This window comes from Alosa pseudoharengus, unplaced genomic scaffold (assembly GCF_046254945.1).
Source record: "Alosa pseudoharengus isolate Yale_2024_CS ecotype anadromous, Long Island Sound unplaced genomic scaffold, YU_APseudo_1.1 YU_APseudo_1.1_scf_8, whole genome shotgun sequence".
NCBI lineage: Eukaryota > Metazoa > Chordata > Actinopteri > Clupeiformes > Clupeidae > Alosa > Alosa pseudoharengus.
In genome coordinates this window covers 23,456,475-23,475,913 of record NW_027468870.1, presented here as the reverse complement: position 1 = coordinate 23,475,913, position 19,439 = coordinate 23,456,475, and the positions used below count along the sequence as shown (strand labels likewise).

The 19,439-nt window shown below is 39.9% G+C and overlaps 1 protein-coding gene across 4 annotated transcripts in view; it reads left to right on the top strand.

The window, feature by feature from the left end:
- Nucleotides 1–3,841: 3,841 nt before the first annotated feature.
- Nucleotides 3,842–19,439, top strand: part of ttc3 (tetratricopeptide repeat domain 3) — a 44,914-nt gene continuing 29,316 nt past the window's right edge. For 3 of the 4 annotated variants that reach the window (XM_076275295.1, XM_076275296.1, XM_076275293.1), the window contains exons 1-12: nt 3,842–3,892; nt 7,837–7,900; nt 7,982–8,036; nt 10,616–10,775; nt 10,871–10,952; nt 11,037–11,093; nt 14,493–14,622; nt 14,739–14,833; nt 15,441–15,535; nt 15,711–15,773; nt 15,857–15,911; nt 17,174–17,336. In XM_076275295.1, coding sequence (XP_076131410.1) covers nt 7,850–7,900; nt 7,982–8,036; nt 10,616–10,775; nt 10,871–10,952; nt 11,037–11,093; nt 14,493–14,622; nt 14,739–14,833; nt 15,441–15,535; nt 15,711–15,773; nt 15,857–15,911; nt 17,174–17,336 — 1,006 coding nt within the window. In that variant the 5' untranslated portion in view covers nt 3,842–3,892; nt 7,837–7,849. Of the gene's footprint in view, nt 3,970–7,836; nt 7,901–7,981; nt 8,037–10,615; nt 10,776–10,870; nt 10,953–11,036; nt 11,094–14,492; nt 14,623–14,738; nt 14,834–15,440; nt 15,536–15,710; nt 15,774–15,856; nt 15,912–17,173; nt 17,337–19,439 lie in introns of all 4 variants that reach the window. The other variant, XM_076275294.1, reaches the window with a different exon arrangement.

Genomic DNA, 19,439 nt, shown 5'->3' with positions numbered 1-19,439 from the left:
TTTGGACATCTGGCTCTCTGTCGTAATCCTTAAAGGTGGCCATAGCGCAGTGGGGGGGTGGCGGTGGGGCAATCCGGCTCGAAGGACCACTTGTGAAGTCCGTGTGCGTTATTCGCTGGCGCTACCCGAACTGGCTATGTACTCCGGTAAGAGAGTCGCTGCAACCTTTGGTTTCGTTCAACAGATTTATTGGAATCCAGTTCCAGCAGGTGAATAAAGTGCTTGTTGCTTGCAATGGTATGTGTACTTTGTGTGTTGAAGTGAGGGTGTGTTTGTGTGAGTGTGTGTGTGGTTTTGTTTTCAATAACGCACACGGCAACACAATAGAACGTTTATATGATTAACGTGCAACATTAAGAGCAGCTGTACTCGTGTTTGGCAACGAACTACAAAGGAAAAAGGAGTATTTGCGCATGTGCACAATACGTGAGTCCAAGGAGTGACGTAGGCTCATCTGTCCAGCAGGGAGTTTTCCACAGTTAGGCTACTGCTTTGTGTCGTAGGCTACATCGCAAGTCACATCATGTTCACATGCAAAGCAAACTAACGTTAACTTTAACACCAAAATGCCTGGAGATATGGCCGCCGCTATTTCAATGTAGTAGGCTATTGCCAGGCAATATTAGTTCTCATACATGACATAACATTACTTAAGATTACACTCAGCCTAGGCTAAACAACACACACTGCTGCTGGATAGCTGATCATCGTGACTTGGTGAACAGTGTTTTCCCTGAATGACGAGAAGCAAGGTTCCATTCATTCATTTTCATTCGGGGCGTGCCCTGCCGTGCTTCTGTCTGTTCATTTGCAGCAGGCTATTATCGGATGAAAGAAAAATAAACTAAACGTTTCCCCGATCAAGATATAGCATACTTCTTAATTTTGGTGTCATAAAATATAGAAGCATAACATTAAATTGCCTAGTAGTGTCCATGTAGTGTCAATGTAGGCCTTCGTGTGCGTGTCTGTGAAACTGACAAACTGAACCTCTCGTGGGTAGGCCAGAAACAACTATATTTAAAACCACGAATGAACTGGATTACTGTTAGGGCCTACTGTTCAAACGAGCGATTTGATAGCCTAATCCACTGCACGAAAAAAAAAAGGAAATAGTATGTGTTCTATTTCTAACAGGTGAATATCGTAGCAAATAGTATGGCGATGGCAGCTTAAAAAAACATTTATTTCACTCATCTCGCTGAAATGAACGTGGCCTGTTGCACAAATAAATGAATTAGGCAGATGATCTACATCTTCGTTAACCTATAGCTAGTTTTCATCTCTATTGTTGACGTGAAATATGTCTCCATAGTGTCAGTGAAGTGATAACATAATTATGCAGTTGCCGGTAGCCAGTGTTCACGTCACGGGAGTCAGAAAGAAGCTACCAAGACGGGCCCTGCTCTGTTTCTGTCCCTCCCAAACTGCGCTAAAATTGTGTAGGCTATTTAACAGCCAGAATAAAAAAAAAGCCCTTTTATGATCCACACTACCTCTTACAAAATAGGCCTACTCCAACGTTCATCTATCTCTTTAGAAGTATGAACTTCTACAACACTGCCTATACAATTGTCAGCAGTCGAGTAACAGCATAATGTGACTTAATGGCCTGTGTGATTGGGATGTGGATTGCTCATTTATTATGAGTAGGCCTATAGGCTATGGTATAGCTATGGTATGGTATTCTCTCCGATATAATAAATACAACACATTGGGTTTGGCAAGAAATTTGGCAATACTACTTTCACAAAAGTGATGGCACCCCTGCTTGGAGACAGAAGATTGTCCGTTTTGCTTTTAAGGATTTCATCTGCAATGGAAAAAAATGGAACGACATATAGGCTATGCTTACTTTAGTGCTGGACTTGGACTCGACTTGATCAATAGGGACTCGACTCGGACTCGACGTGGATCAATAGTGACTCGACTCGGACTTGACTCGGATCAGTAGTGGACTCGACTCGGACTTGACTTGGAATTTTTTTTTTAATGACTTGGACTTGACTCGGACTTGAACACTGAGGACTCGAACCTGGACTCGGACTCGAGGCATAGTGACTTGACTACAACACTGTATAACAGACGCTAACTTGCACAATGTGATAGAGTCGCCATTTTGCACATTTTTATGGATATGTACTGTAAATGAACATGAGATGAGTCCTGATGAGAGATGCTAATTTGCACAATGTGGTGATAGACGCCAATTTGCACAATTTTGCACAGACTTTGTGTGTGACATCTAGCTGGTGATTTGTGATATGTGGTTTGTGTATACTTGCTTATTCTATGGACAGCTACTATAAGTGAACATGAGTTTAATGCCGACATGCTAATTTGCACATTTTGACAATGGATGCCAATCTGCACATTTTGCACTATTTTGCATGAGGTCATGTTTTTGTAGTTGTTGGATTCCTGTAAATTTTGTATATAGTGTATGTAGGTGTTTCTGAAAATGTAGATATGTGTATGGATGTATGTATGCACTGCATTACTGAACATGTGTTGGCTATTGCTGTGATTGGGTAATTACTTGCCTGTGTAACACCACTGTGTGATCATGTGATCACTTAATTGTACATATATGGGTGTCTTTGGATTGTTGACTCACATCTGATGAAGGGCTTGAGTTGGCCCGAAACGTCACGGTAAATAAACTATAACTTGGGAACATATACTGGTGTTGCGGACCTTTTTCCCCTCTCTCTCATCGTTAGTGTTTTGTTCAGCACCCAGGATTAGATTGGGATGTGCGTGCGTTTTTTCCTCTTTATACTTAAAAATGGGTGCAGGCATTTATATTTTCAGAAGTGAGCATAAATATAAGGCCAATGATATTAATCACACACCTCATCACCATGTCATAATACTTTAAAAAATAGCCAATCAAACAGGCAAAACTGAGTAATTTGACATGCCAATATTGTGTCCATATGACAATATTGTGTATATTTGACAATATTGTGTCCATATCATTTTGTACATTGTACCAGTGAGTAAACTGAAGGACTGTGCTGCCTCACTAAGGCAAGTCTGCAACAACAGACTGTGGGGACACCCAAATGAATATCTATATCTGCATTGCACTAGTATTGCACATGGGGTGTGCTTCCCAAAACCAGTTGCTAACCTGTTAGCAACTTAGTTGGTTGGCAATGGGAAATTGCAACTTAGTTTACAACTATGGTTTTGGGAAACGAACCCCAGTACTATTATTTATGCAGCAGTCATATTACCACTATGCCGTATGTATTGTATTTTTATCTGTATCTGTATTTTTATGTGTGCCATTTCAATGTATGCCAGTGTGTGTAGCCTAGTGTCTGTATTAGAGCTTAGATCGGGCCCAAAAATAATCCAGCCCAACCCTACCCGAGCCCGTACATGTTTTGTCTGAGCCCAGTCTGGCTGGGCATGATCTAATCTGTATTTATAGCTATGCATGTCTGTGTATGTATGTTTGTATGTATGAGGCATTTACAAACTGTTGTATGGTATGTCTAGATTTGTACAATATGGTGTGTGTGTTTGTGTGTGTGTGTGGAGAGAGAGAGAGAAGTGTGATACATGCCAAATCTAAACTCTTTGGTTTAAATGGATAAGGCAAATCTTTGATGACTAGGTTCAGGCAATCTTTTCAGGCACTCTTTGCTAACTATTTTTGCTAGACTGTAGAATGGAAGAGTATAGAAGTAATGCAACGAGCTAATAGGTTGGAATGTGATTCTCTTTTAATGAAGACGCTACCACCAGGGGGCGACTCTATTACTTTCCTCGACGGTCTTCACTCCGTCGCAGGTGGTGGCGGTAAAGCAAAAGAAAGTTTGTAACCCAAACTCATCAACGGATGAAGTATACGAAGAAGGAAAGGAGGAGCTCATAGTTTGTATGTTTATCTACTTTGTAGATATCTTTATCGATACTTTATGCTTTACACGTAGGTGAGCTGGCTGTCTTAAATACGTGAGTGTGATTAGCTTCTACTGTCACCTTATCCAATGCGTCAGGTTTTCAATCGTTGTTGATGTAACAAAAGTTAGCTAATGATGCCTCAATTCTGAAAAACTAAAAACGTTAAACAAATTAAACACGTGGCTAACCAGCGTCTAGGTGAATGTCACTACACCCGACTGTACGTTAAAGTTAGCTAATAGTAAAGCACATTGGATATTTGATAGTCACCGATTAAACAACGTAGTTCATCAACATGGCTGATGCATGTGCTTGTCTTGATAGCTAATGTTAACTTCCCACGTCATCAAAGTTAATGAAGGAGGTGTGGTGGTTAACGATAAAACGGAATCTTTGGCTTTGACAGAGAAGGATTTATAAGGGTCTAATCACTGTAGTTGGAAAACACCACAGCAGCTACGTAATTGTAGGGTCATTCGCTGAGGGAATTAAAGTTATGTGAATGTGCGACAGTTCCGATGGTATGCTTCGATGGATAGCTACAAAGAAGAAATTCAACTGAAAAGCGATCGCCCACCTCCGCAATTCCTCAGGTTCCGGAAGTAAATTATCCCCTTTGGAAAAATTTGAATACAGGTTTACTCACTCGTACGGGCAACAAAACTGCCGGTGGGTTTTCCTGAAGCTCGGGGCTGTGTAGGCAGTGGCACTGAAGGGAGATTGACAGGTCAACAACCAATCACTGCTGTTCACTAGCAGTGGAGGGCAGTTAGCTAGCTACCACCAGCATGTCGAAAAATCACAAAAAAACATATATATTATATATATAATATTAGATATTATTTTTTGTCCATATCGCCCACCCCTAGATGGCATCCTTCGTGCTCCTGTTCTGACGGTGGGCAAATTGGAAGGGGTCCAGTGAGGGTGGTAAGCAGGTCTTGAGTTGGGCAGTGGAGTGTTTTGGCACCGGCACGATGGAGGTGGTTTTAAAGCATGCGGGGAGAGCTTCCTGGGCTAAATATGTCAGTCCAAACCTCAGTTAGCTGCACAGCACAGGCCCTGAGGATGCGTCCGGAGATTCCATCAGGACCAGCAGCCTTACGTGCACACATCGATGAGGGAGAGTGTAAGGGGCTGGTGTTCTGCAGACATCAGAGCCTTGATGGCCACCTCCTTGTCAAATCGGCCATAGAAGTGGTTCAGCTCATCAGGCAAAGAGGTGTCGTGGTAGGGGGTGGAGTTAGTAGTTTTGTAGTCTGTGATGACCTGGATGACTTGCCACATGAAGCAGGGGTCAGAGTTGTTCTTGAAGTGATCCTCGATCCTTAGCTTGTGGGAGGGAAAGTGGTAATCCGTTTGAGGGTGGTGACACTTGATGTTGGAGTTGACACAGTCCAGAACAGAGGAGGCGTATGAGTCAATGTCCGTTTGGGAGTCATGGGTGGCCTGAGTGGTAAACACTTATCCAGTTTCAGTGTTTTCAATATGCTGCTGAAGTGCAGAGTCAGCTCCCTCTGGCCAAATTTTGACTGTCCTCACTTTGGGTTTCGCACGTTTGATGAGTGCTGAGTACTTGGGCAGTAGAAACAATGACTGGTGATCAGAGTGTCCTAGGTGGGGCAGGGGAACGGCTTTGTATGCCTAAGCGATGTTAGTGTAGACATGGTCCAAAGTCCTGTCTCCTCTAGTGGGGCATGATCCATTTTGATGGAATTTAGACCAAACAGTCTTTTAGTTTGAGTGGTTGAAGTCACCTGCAGCAATGTAGGCTGCTATGGTGTTCACTTCATCATAATGTAATTTGCCATATACAGGGTCGATTCTAGACCTAGAGCTTTGCTGGGGCACAGGCCCCCAACTCCCAATACATAATATGAAATAAATGGCTAGCCTACAGGTAGGCTACAAGCTTCAAAATCATTATTGTCACTGTCATACTGTAGGACCAGCACTCTCTCCCTCAACATCCAAACACATAGGCATAAGTAGGCCTATACTCACTGCATGAATTTAATAGGCTTTCCTACTAACACAAGGGAAAGCTTATTTTTTCAGTTCAGGAAGAATTTTCTGATGTCCATCTCGGAATAGTTTATCAGAAGGCTATGTTTAGTTTTACAGTAGGACAGCTTCACAAACAGTATAGGCTACTTTTACAGGACTCTCTCTACACTATACGTAAATCATTATTAATTGCCCGCATGTGTGCATGTAGCCTACGCATGGTGTGAGTGTGTGTGTCAGGGAGAGAGCACAAGCTGGTAAACTGTTGCTAAATTTAGGCTACAAATTTGACGCTAAGCATAGAAAAACAGATGCTAATTATGTGGGCAACATTCTCTAACATCGATCAACTTGTCATATTTTCTGTCAAACAAGTTGTGAATTTGTTGTAACATTAAAACAGGGGACGACTTACTCTGCATTCAAAGTGATGTGATGAGCTCCAGCGGTTTCCACTGTACAACGAAACACTCGGAAGAATCATGTGAACGATTTTCATTGGTTGTTGCGTTCAATCTTACCCAGCTACAGAGGTGCTATTTCCTGATTGGCTATTATGGCCCCTTTCTTTTTTTCCTTGTTTGTTTTTTTATTGGCTGGTAAGTGAGAGGCTCGAGTCATGACTAAAGCAGGCACGGAGATGCGCTCATGAATGCCGTTTCCAGCGAGAGCAGCGCTAGAATTTTACTGGGGCACTGGAGACTTTTACTAAGGCACGTGCCCCAATGAATAAGGTCTAGTGATGCCCCTGGCCATATGTTTCCTATCTTTTTGCCGTCCAGCATGGCGCCGTCACATGACAAAGTCATGTGTTCGCCAAATATACAATAAGGGAGACCCTGAAAAACACCAGTGTTGACACCAGGATTGAAATTTCACGGCAGCCTATGGCCTATCAAAATAATCTTAGCATTCACAGCGCAAATTAATTTAGTCTTTTATGCAGTGGAGAAAGTTACAGCGCAGCTTACTTACCACAGCTACTTACCACAGATATGACAGACATCACATCTATCACATCACATGAAAGAGCTTTTTCTCAGCTTTTAAACAATGTTAGCCGCTAGTTGTTGTGGTATGGTTTGTGAGAAAAGTAACTTTAAATTTAATCATATTATTCTACATATAGTTCTGCGCCCATCTCCCTACCCATTCATCTCAGTGGAATAATTCACAGACTCTTCACTCAACACACAACAAACCATATATCAGAATAAACAGATCTTACCGAAAACAAAGGTGTAAAACATTCCCCTGTATAGTTAGCTGTTCCAGAGTAATATGGTTGAATTTGCAGCAAATTTTCACATGCATGTCTCCAACTTTGAGTTTTCAGTTTCACAATGTGTTTAAATTGTTCAATACATGTTTTAATGATTTCTCAGCCCAAATACAAAATAAATGTTACATATTGCCTGGATATCTGTAAATATTAAAATCAGAGGATATACAACTGACTAAGAGTTTGTCAAAGTAGCCTTAATGATCACAAAATGCTAAGCATGCAGGCTATTTGAGTTTCTTAAAGCTGAGCTGTGTTTAACTTTTTCAATACATGATTTCATAACAGGCCAAATAGAAAATAAATGTTAAATATAGCCTAGATATCTAAATATTAAAATCAGATGATTTACAGTTCTATGTAATATGTCATGTTTCTGTAATGTGTCATAGAGTGATGTAGGTCTACTGCTGTGAATAGGTTAGATCAACTTTGATCATTTTTATGTAGCCTACTGTATAGTTAACTTTGGCATGGGTGCCTTGACGTGTGGCCTTTGAGCCCCACGCCAAATATGCCCAACTGAAGGCCAAGTGGCCTTGCCCCTAAAAGTATGAAATTCCAAGCCTGGTTGACACTATTCATTTCAACAAAGATTTCACTGTTCATTTTCACAATTATGTTGGCAGGTATCACACAAAGATGGAATCGAATTGTGATGAGACAGATGGATGTCTTGACGATGTCGGATCTGTGAGTTTTTATTATGTATATGTAAACTAGTTCAATAATTGTGTCTTAAGAATGTTTCAGTATGCATGGTTTTATCCCCAGGATTCTGAGGAGGTGGAAGATGAGGAAGAGGTCATGAACGGTATATATCCCTATGGTAAGAATTGTGTACAGTGAGCTAAAGAAAGTGTTTATCAAGTTTATCAAATTATCAAGGCAACATTGTCTTCATGGTGGAATTATAGCCAGGAATACTGATTGGCCAGTGACTGTTTCCAGACGCAGGTGTCTTCATATTAATTAACTATATTCACTGCACTCTATTAGCACCAATTGACTGGACCGCTCTTGATTTAGGTTAAGCTTAGTCACTTTAAGGGGGGTGAATGGAATCACTTATTTTGCATTATACATTTGTAATTATTTAACATTGCTTTGTAGAAATTTGCTTTCACGTTGACTTTAAAGAGGAGATTATTTGTACATTATTTAAAAAAAAGGCCAAATTTAATTGACAGATTCAATTTATTAAAGAAATAAAAGGGGAAATATCCAAGGGGGGAAGAATACTTTTTATAGACACTATACATACTATTATGACCACACAATAGAGGTGGGTTGTCGCGAACAAACTAGTTCGTTCGAACAGGTCTTTAAAATGAACGACCTGAACTGGTTCGCCTTTCCAGTTCTTGTTCGTTCTTTCGTTCGTCGCTGAATCACACTGACCTAGTGCTGCTGTGAATGCCTATGGCCTAGCTTCCTAAGGCGATAGCCAAACCAATCGTATGCTGTTGTCTGTATTGTTTCTAAAACGTTCTCATTGAATTAGCCAATGAGGGGCATGAAAGCATAGCAACTGTTTCCATGAAAAAAAACAAATGGGCTAGTGAGACTAGTGGGAGAGCATACGATAAAAAATAATGATAATGGTTTACATTAACAATTCCATTTTGCATTTCAATATTGGCATTTACATTTAAATATCTGTCTATTGGTAAATGCATGCTGTCTTTGTATTTTCTGTGTCATGCCAGGTTAATAAATGTCTCTTCAATCTATCTCGTTCGTTCGTTCGTTCTCACGCCAAGACCCCCCACCTGTTTCACTTCGGTCTGTCGTTCTCGTTAAGTCAGTCACTCGTTCTTGGCTAGAAGCAGAGTGATTATGGCTCTGTAGCCTAGGCAAAATGGGGACTTGAAACCTTTTCATCAATATAATCTTTTTGCCAAGCCTTTAAACATGTTTTTCGGCATAGCCTACTGGGTTTTTGTTCCTTTATGAGTAAACACATTTTAAAAAAAGAAATTAGCTGATCTAGCCGTAGTCTACTCTATTTACCTTCAATATGTCAATTTAATGTCAAGGTGAATGAACACATTAGCTACTGCTGTTTTGTCTAAAAGTACACATAATCATGAAGTTCCAGCTATATAATTGCCGCTACAATTACAGTGTTGTGTTGACCGTTTGCACAAACGAGGAGCTGAGAACCTGCATTCCATGATTTACCGCTGAACTACGTTGTAGGCTACCGGAAATGCGACTGAACGAACAAACGATTCAGAACGAATCATCTTGGCGAACTGAACGACGCGAACTGGGTTATGAGAATAAACGACAAAATCCACCTCTACCACACAACAAATGAATGTTGAAACCTTGTTTATTCCTCTTACAGAAAATACAGAAAACATTTGGCTCTGCCAGTGTATCCATACACTAAAATTGTACGAGCACTAGCCAGAAGCATTTACTAGCTTACTAACAATGTTCTATGGCAGATGAAACATGAGTTGTGGGAACTGGCAACTGGCACTTCTTATACTTGTATAACTTATACTGTTATACTATCAGACATATGCAATGACAAGCAAGGCACTCATTTGCATAACACCAAATTGTCTTACAATGTTTTATACCGGTTTTTAATCAACTTTAACAAAGGTGGCAGTAATTGCGGAGCGTACTATATCACAGCCTGTTAAGCTATCTGATTCCTTAAGGGACGGATACTTGAGAACCAGCGCAGAGGCAACTGATGCTACTTTTCTGTTTTTTTAAAAGTTCAAAAGTAGCTTGTGCAATTTTATCAATCTCTGCGCCGCATGTGGTGAGGGTAAACACGAAACACCTTTTCCCCTGAAGTATGACCCTTAAGGCTTAATTTCTCCTTAGGTAAGGGATTTATTTAAGGGTGTTGCACAGAATACCTTAAATTGTTTCTTTAGTTAACCGGCACGAAAATTCTATAGTTTCCACTGAAATTGTTCAACAGCTGTAACTAGCTGGCTAGTAGACGATGCCGTTAGTTAACCGACCAAACACAGTGACGTTTAATGATCCTATCATTCATCTTACCTTAAGAATATTCGCTGAAATTATCCAGGTAGCAAGTAAAGCATGTTAGACATTAACTGAACAATACTAGCTGGCTAGTTAGAGATGATACCAGTGAAAAACATTGAACTACAAGCCTTCTCCCAGCTAAATGTGTCACAAGGCAAGCTTGTGCAGTTAACTAAGTTGACATGTCGATTACATAATATGTTTGGTAGCCACAATCTGTTGGATAGTATAAATCAAATGTTTTAGGCACTATGGCTATAACTTGAATTTACATGACCAGTGGAGGTTAAAATGTAAGTGTTAAAATGCCTCTCACTGATACCTCCCAATACTGACACATATCTCTTAAAAACCCTCTTCTAAGTAGTCTTTGTCTGTGTTTTTTAGATGCAGTTCTGTCAGCATGGAATCTGTTACCTAGTGATTTAAAAAAAAGAGTGAGCCATACGTTGAAGATATCTACTTTCTGGTGGCACATTTTACTTCGACAAGAGGAAGAGCACAGCACCACCATATGGGCTATCATGGCAGGATTCCTTGACTCGAAGTAAGTATTAAATTATAGTGCTATATTATAACACACACACACAGGTAATCTGTCAAAGCAATAAATTAACAATTACATTTCTTTTTTTATGTCAGTGTAAATAGTGATTTAAGCCTACAGAGACTGGAGCGCATTGAAATTCTGGAAAGCATTCTCAGTGCTATGGAGAGAGGATGGGTATGGTTGTCCTGTGTTTTTAAAATGATTTTTTTTAGGTTGTTGTGCTTTAAGTAGTGTTTTTACTTTTGATTTCCCCCACAGTTATCTGACAAGCTAACAAAGCAATTAATACCAATGAGTGCCTGTTTTCAAATATCAGTAAGTATATTTATTTATTTATTTATTTGTTTTTATCAGTAGTTTAGATTTTTTAAATAAATGTTGACATTTTTGTTTAGGTTATAGAGACAGCTTGCTACTGAGGAAAAACTAAATGCCTCCAGTGTACAAAGCATAGTTAAGATAGAATAAAAACATATAATTTTGTCAACTCCATCAGGCGTCAACGCCAGTGTTTCCCATACATTGACTTATTTGTGGCAGCCCACCAAAATATTAACACTGACCACCACACAATGATTTTCCATGTTCATGTGTACTATTTAAATTGGATGGAATTCATTCATTGTAGAGCTATGTGCACCTTTGCAGCCTCTCCTTCTCTCTTGTCTCTCAACAAACCTACATGTACGTTTAAAGAAAACATTAACAATCCTGCAATTGTTCACATAAAAGTCAACTGGATAAATTGTGCTTAAATCTGCATCATAACCACGCTGCGCTAATTTGTTAAAAAATGTTCCATTCAAGTTAACTCTGCAAACCTACCACCACAAATAGAATTCAATTCTGTGGGAAACACTGAACACTGTTGATGTTTAAGCTGACAGTTGAGTTGAAAAGCGCTCCCAAAACCTCTATATGTAATGTATAACAACCACATATTTATAAGCTAATGAAGTTAAAAGAAGCCATGTGACAAGTGTTATTGTATTTTCCGGACTATAAGTTGCTCTGGAGTATAAGTCGCAGCAGTCAAAAAATGCTTCATGAAGAGGAAAAAAACATATCGCACTGTCGCATTTATTTAGAAATTCATTTCACGAAATCCAACACCAAGAACAGACATTTAATCTGGAAAGGCAAGTTATTCAACTACACACAATAGCACACAGAACAACAGGCTGAATAGGTGTCCGGTAGGTATGTTAATGTAGCACAGTTGTTCAGCTATACTATTTAGCCAGCTTGATGTTGGTTAGATTGATAACAAGGAAATTAAAATGTCAGTTCCTGGTTGCACAGTTTGTTGTGATGTCTCCTTTCTGCCAGATGTGGAATATTAACGATGACTAGACGTTTGTTTGCTTACCCTCTTTTTGCTGTAATTTGTTAGCTAGATTAGCGAAATGCTAGCGGTTGGCTGTGTGGAACATGTGAAGTGCCTGGGAAGCTGAATAGGCTAAATTAACATAACAAGCCAGTGAGTCACAAGTCTAGAGCGACCTCTCGCGGCTGTAGACGGTAATTGGGGGCCAAGCAGCGAAGCTGCGAAGGCACCCATTGAGTTACTAGCTTTTCCTATTATTATATATCTGCCATTGGAGTCTAAAAAGTTCCGATTTTTTGGCAGAAAGTTTCGGGACACTCCACTGACCACTCACACTTATTTACGGACCTCTAAACCCAGCCGTCTAGCGCCACCAACGGGTCGAAATTTGGCCGAAAATAGAACCGCTGGGTCTAAAGTTATGAAATTCGGCGCACTGATTCAGAACCGTCCCATGATCACTCTCACCAATTTACAGAACTCTATGCCCAACACTCTAGCGCCACCAATGGGTCAAACCTGGATTGCATTCACGCATGTGACCATTGAACGGTGGGTCCGATTTTCACAAATCAGGCACTGTTGTAATCCCTGGACCGACCTGAGTTCAATGACTCCTATTACGTCACTTTCCGCCATAATGGACCTCCGCCATATTGGATTTAGTCCAAACTCTACGAAAAGTTTCAGCGTTCACAAATTTCATCCGATTTTCATGGAACTTGGAGGACATGATATTCTGCCCGAGCCGCACAAACGATACTTGTCAGATTTTTCAATTTCATTTTTGTTTGCCCGTGACAGCCAATCAAATATGGTGATGAACCCGCCAAACAGGAAGTGGACTAACATCTCTGTGACGCTTTGAGTTAACATAACAAAACTCGATACCATTAGTCAGGACACTGTCCCAATCACTCACAGCAATTTATGTGCATATACATTGAACACTCTAGCGCCACCACCAGTTCAATGCTGGACATGCGTTCATGCGCGTGATCCTTGACTCTTTTGTCTGATTTTCACAATTGAGGTAGTACCTGAATCCTTGGACCATACAGAGTTCATCGACCCCTATCCTATTACTTTCTGCCATATTGGACCTCCGCCTATGCTTTAATGTATGAAGTCCAAACTTGGTACAGGGACTTGGTATCTGATTGTGAGGACGCACTAGGAAATTGGTATCATGTGGCCTCTATAGGGGGCGCTGTAATACAGGAAGTGAGCTTGTATCTCAGCAACGCTTTGGTGTACAAAGTCCAAACTTGGTATAAGGACCTGTTACCTGATTATGATGACGCACTAGGGAATTAGAATCATTTGGCCTCTATAGGGGGCGCTGCAATACAGGAAGTGAGCTCCTATCTTAGCAGCGCTTTGATGTATGAAGTCCAAACTTGGTACAGGGACTTAGAACCTGATTGTGAGGACACAGTAGGAAATTGGCATCATTTGGCCTCTATAGGGGGCGCTGTAATACAGGAAGTGGGCTCATATCTCAGCAACGCTTCATTGTATGAAGTCCAAACTTGATACGTGGACATATTAGCTGATTGTGAGGACATGCAAGGAAAGTGGTCTCATTTGGCCTCTAGGGGTGCTGTAATAAAGAAAGTGAGCTCACATCTCAGCAACACTTTGGTGTATGAAGTTCAAACTTGGTAGAGGGACATGGTAGCTGATTGTGAGAACGCACAAGGACATTGGTGTAATTTGGCCTCTAGGGGCACTGTAACAAAGTAAATGAGCTTATTTCTCAGCCGTTCTTTATCCAATTGCAATCAAACTTGCTGTGAGTGCTTGCTCATGGCATGGCAATGCCATTCCTGCTATAGCGCACTGCTTGGCCCCCGCATTGCTGCTTGCAGCTATATTGTTACCTTGGTTCATGCAGAGATTCATGTCAGTCAGTCAGTTTTTTGTCAGTTTTTTGACTTCCAAAAAAAAAAAAAAGGATTTCATGAGATCAGCTTAGAAAACAAATATGGATCCCCGATTTTTTTTGTGTGGAAATGCATAAATAAGTGCTTAGGCTACTATGGTTGAGCAAGAAGTAGAATGTCTCGTGAATGTTTCTATTAGTGGTTTTAATTTAGTGATAAACGTATGAATGTTAGTGCTTTATTGTCCCTTGAGGGAAATGTATAGGGGTGTGCAAAAAAAAACGATTCACATTCATATTGCATATGACTTTAGAGCTAAAGTCCGATTCATTTTCATTTCAAAGTATCTGCTTTGGTTTTGAACGTTTCAAACGGAAATTCTCTAGGAGCAGATTAAAAGGGTCCATACCAATATACTAGTTTGATATTGTGTACACTTACATTGTGTAATGTAAAGAAAATGTCAAATTGAATTTCATATTGTGACTGTTACCTGAACAGGATAGTGACCTCACAGAGGAGGCACTTGCATGGCTGGCAAAGACAGGAGAGCCCAATATTGTGAGAAAAGTTAAAAAGCTGGGCCCTCGATATATTCGCTATGAAGTCCTGAGGTTCGTCTTTGGAAAATGTAAGACAAACCTTGCTGAACTTTTTAGCCATATAATACCTCATATTGCCGAATTGTAACTTGAACTATATTGTTGCTAACTCTCTACCTTGTGTTTTAAATTGTATCTTCAATAGTTTCCCCTCTTACAACTGCAGCAGTGGCGGGTCAAAGTGTTCTTTTGAAGTTGAAAGAAGAAATTTCTATAGAGCCAGAGAGTTGGTCAAAAGAGGTAAAGTTGTTTACCAAATTATGTATAATTATATAATACTTATGTATAGAATTTGGACTACTATATCGATATCACGGTTGAAAAGATAACTGCAATGCACAAAAGGGTACTACATTTACAAGCAGCAATATCCATACCACATTCATGTCTATTCATGGGGACGCGCATACGTTTCTAACTCCTGGTCGTTTCCCAATCCTATGCCCATCTGTCTCTCTCATCCTGACACTCTACCCCCAAAATAAACTTTAAAACAAAAACACATATCACTGATTTTTTTAATGAATTAGTTTATTATCTCATTAATTACTATGTCTTTCATTCCAGAGAAACAGGGCAAAAAACAGCTATTCCAGAAGTGTTAATTTGAGCCTTCTACATGGTTTAGTTCTTGCGCTATGGGCTTGTGAAAGTATTGATCTTACATTTTAAGCAATTTTAAAGTGTGTCTCCTGGGTAACATAGGTACACCTGGTAATTTTTTCAGAATTTTTTGAGACCTAAGTGCGTGGGCCCTGATTGAATTTTTTTTTTTTGTAACTGTTTTTGTTGAACCACTGTTTCACCTGTAGTCTTCTAGTGATAACATTGGTCTTAAACTCAACAGAAAAGCGAGGACCTGAAAAACAAAGGCAATGACCAGTATCGGAAAAACAATTTCCGCCTGGCTCTGAGGTGGTACTCCAAAGCTATCAAGCATCAGTAAGTAATAGGTGGTGACTAAATCGATGTTTTCCCCTGTAAGATATGGCACTAATGTCTAATGTGTAAATGTTAATATGAAGATGCTCTTGGCTCTTTCATCTGGTAGGGTATAATGTCTTTTGTGGCAATTATTATTGACATGGTTGCCTAATTCATGCTTTTATTTCCACAGTCCAGGTAATCATGTACTCTATGGAAATAGAGCCATTTGCTTTATTCGCATTGGAAAATATCTGTAAGTGTTTCTCTTTCAGTTTCATGTTGATATAGGCCTATATGCGGTTTGTATTTGATTGTAATGGCCTATACCACTTTCAGAAAAGCGATGGGAGATGGGAAACGTGCCATGGTACTAAAACCAGACTGGGCAAAGGTAAGCATTCTCATAAAAGTTGTATTTCAGAATGTATTGAAGGATTACAACTATTTTCCTCTTATTTGAAGTTACTTTTGGTTCATTTGATGGAAGACCAATTTGTATTAGGGCTTTTCTGCACAGGCACAATCTACATAAAAGATACATTCTCTGGTGGAGTTGACAACTTATCCAGTCAACATGAATGTTACAAGATACAAGTGTTATCAATGTGGACATCAAGTTATTTGTAGGATTGAAGTTATATAATTGGCTGGTTGTTTATAAACAACCAAACTGTCATGGCTAACTTTAGGATCAAAATAATCTTCAATTTTTTACATTTAAGATCAGGCAATCTTAACCCTTGTGTTGTCTTAACAAGAGAAAACCCCCAATGGGCTGAAATGGCAGCTGCAAAGCATAAGGCAACCATAATGAACAAAGTTTTATAGTTGCTAAGTGATGTAAATTGCTCATTTCTGTACAGTGGAAACAAATGTCCTGCTTATATAAAGAATCTTACTGCTTTAATTGGTCAGAATGTCTGTAGGATACTTGAAACTGACATTGATGATGGGGAAACGTGCCATGGTACTAAAACCAGACCAATTAAGACCAATTTCCAAAATCATCTTTTGGAAATTCGTCTTAATGCCTTAGTAAAAAAATTAGGAAAAATCCAACCTTTAAGGACACCAATTTTCTTTGTGATAAAAATAATAATGTATCGTAAATAAATAAATGTTCTTCTTAAAATACAGGAGGCATAAGTATATGAACCCCTATGCTAAATTCCCATAGAGGCAGGCAGATTGAGCTCAATGCAAATCAAACCAGCTAATAGGCTAACTGAAATAAAACCATGCCAATCTCTAAGTGTGGTGAAGGGTATATAATGATGTGGGGCTATTTTAATTCCAAACGCCAAGGGAACTTTATCAGGATACATAGTATTCTGGATCCATGAAATAACTGGCCTTTAAAAATAAAAATCTGCCTGCCTCTATGGGAATTTAACATAGGGGTTCATATACTTATGCCTCATGTATTTTAAGAAGAATATTTATTTATTTACGATACATTATTCATTCACAAAGAAAATTGGTGTCCTTAAAGGTTGGATTTTTCCTCATTCTTTTTCATTAAGGCATTAAAATAAATTTCCAAAAGATCATTTTTTATTCTTCTTTTTAGTCAACTTTAGCAACTTTTCTTGCCACTGTATTTATCATCCAAGGCAACATTTTTGTCTCATCTATTAATGTTGTATTTGATAGGGTCACTACCGCTTCTGTGAGGCATTATTCCTTTTGGAACAGCGCAAGAAGGCTCTGGAAGCCAATGAGTTGGCACATACTCTTTGCCAGTCTGATGAGGAGGGCATGAAAGAACTTGAGCGACAGAGAGCCAAGTTCTTACTGGACATGGAAGACAGCAAAGGTCTCACACACACACACACACACACACACACACACACACACACACACACAGTAGCGGTATAGCGGCCTTTAGAAGGAAAAAGTATTTTTGGGTGTTGGGCGCCATACACTTACAAGAAGTGTCACAAAAAGAAATAGCATAAAAAGACCACTACCTCTACCAGATTTAACACAGCAGCTAGAAGGGACTAGGCTAATGCTAAACCTGTATGGCTAGCCAGGGCTCCAGAGTGCGACCAATTTGGTCGCATATGCGACCTAATTTTTCAAAAGTGCGACTAAAAAAAATCGGAGGTCACACCGGTGCAACCAGCTATTCGAGAGAGGAATAAGTGTCCGCATTGAAACTCTACCTTTGGTTCAATAACAGACACATATTTGGCCAATATCGTGATTTAAACAAATCACAGATAGTGAAGGGCGGGACCTCCCCTCTGATTGGCTGTGGCCCAGTGCCTGTGTGTAAATTTGAAAATGCGTGTGCTGCAGAGAGAGAGAGAGAGAGAGGGAGGTCAGAGACCCGTCAGATAAACAGAGGATGTAGTTGCATTACAGTGTGGTCACATAGGCCGAGATAAATGTCCCCACTCCCCACTGCCTTTCAGCAGCTGGCAGCAGCAAACCGATCAGACGACCCCGAGATGATGATCAAGTTTATCGTTGCCTACGATAGGCCTAGTGAAACTTCCCTTCACCAAGTTCAGTCCGAAATAATTATTTACCAGAAATATAGTTTGAACGTAAACCCGACGTACATGAATGCCACTTGCGCCAAATTTATAGGAGTCGTTGCAGATGAAAAGACGTCTTAAAATTGCGAACAATGCAAACAAGGCCTTCGCGAACGACAAGAGATACAGGTATCGCCGAAAAGGAGTGCGTCATTGACCGCAGTTACATGCAGGGAGTAACCCGGTTTTCAACAGCAATATTCGTTTTGCGCGCGAGTTGTGTAAACTCATTCTGATGGCATCAATCAATTTAATCCGGTATTTGGCGCAAACCGAACATCGCTGCTACATTTAAAGCCCGAATATTCCATGCATGTATACAGTGGTCATTGTGTACGGTGAATTGAATGGACACATTTAGATCGAGCATGACAAGTCATTGCAATAGCCTATAATAATAGGCCTACCATTTCGTTACTGCATTAACCATATTCTTATTGAAAATGTAAAAATACTAAAATTAAAAAGTAAATTGCATTATGGGGCTGTCAAATGATTATTGCAATCATCATTGCAAAATCACATAAAAATCCCCCAGGCTACTTGGAACATCTCTTTAAATTGTGCTCAAATACATTTCTATGGAAGATGCTAGCATGGCGAGCTGGTTTAGCCAAGGCCTAAAGATCATGAAGGATAGTATGTAAAACATTGAGCCATGAGATGTGCAGTTTGAAGCCCTTAAAGACATGCACTGTTAATTTACTCACTGTTATTTTTATTTAATACATCTTGAGATGTTTTAAGTTTAAATTTTAGCTCAGTGAAGCACTTAAAGCACCAACACTTCATTAAGTTACTTTTCTTGTAGAATTGTAAATCATAAGTCATAGGACAACCTATATAGGACAGTAATTAAGGAAAAAAAGTGAACCTGCTGCGGTGTTAAATGCGATGTGGTTGAAAATTTGGGTGCACCTAACTTTTGTGCTGGTGCACCTAAGAAAAAAAGTTAGGCGCACCAGTGCAACCAGTGCAAAAAGTTAGTCTGGAGCCCTGCTAGCTCAGGTAAATCCATAGACAGTAAAAGATATGGACAGAGTCATCATGTAGACGTCAATCGAGACGGGTGAAGCAAATTTCAACCGTTTCTTGTTGGTCGACGAGGCTTTCTTTCTACGTCTCAGGGGATGTAAATGTAACGTAGGCACGTAGTCTGACTCGTGACGACCTCCTCCTGTCTGCTGACTCTGGTTCACTTAACATTCTCATTCTCCTTGACCTTAGTGCTGCTTTCGATACCATCAACCACAATGTTCTAATCTCCCATCTGTCTGCTATTGGTGTTTCTGGCACAGCCCTCAATTGTTTTCAGTCATACCTCACCAACAGAAAGCAGTTTGTAACACTTGGTCCACATCAGTCCCCCAAGT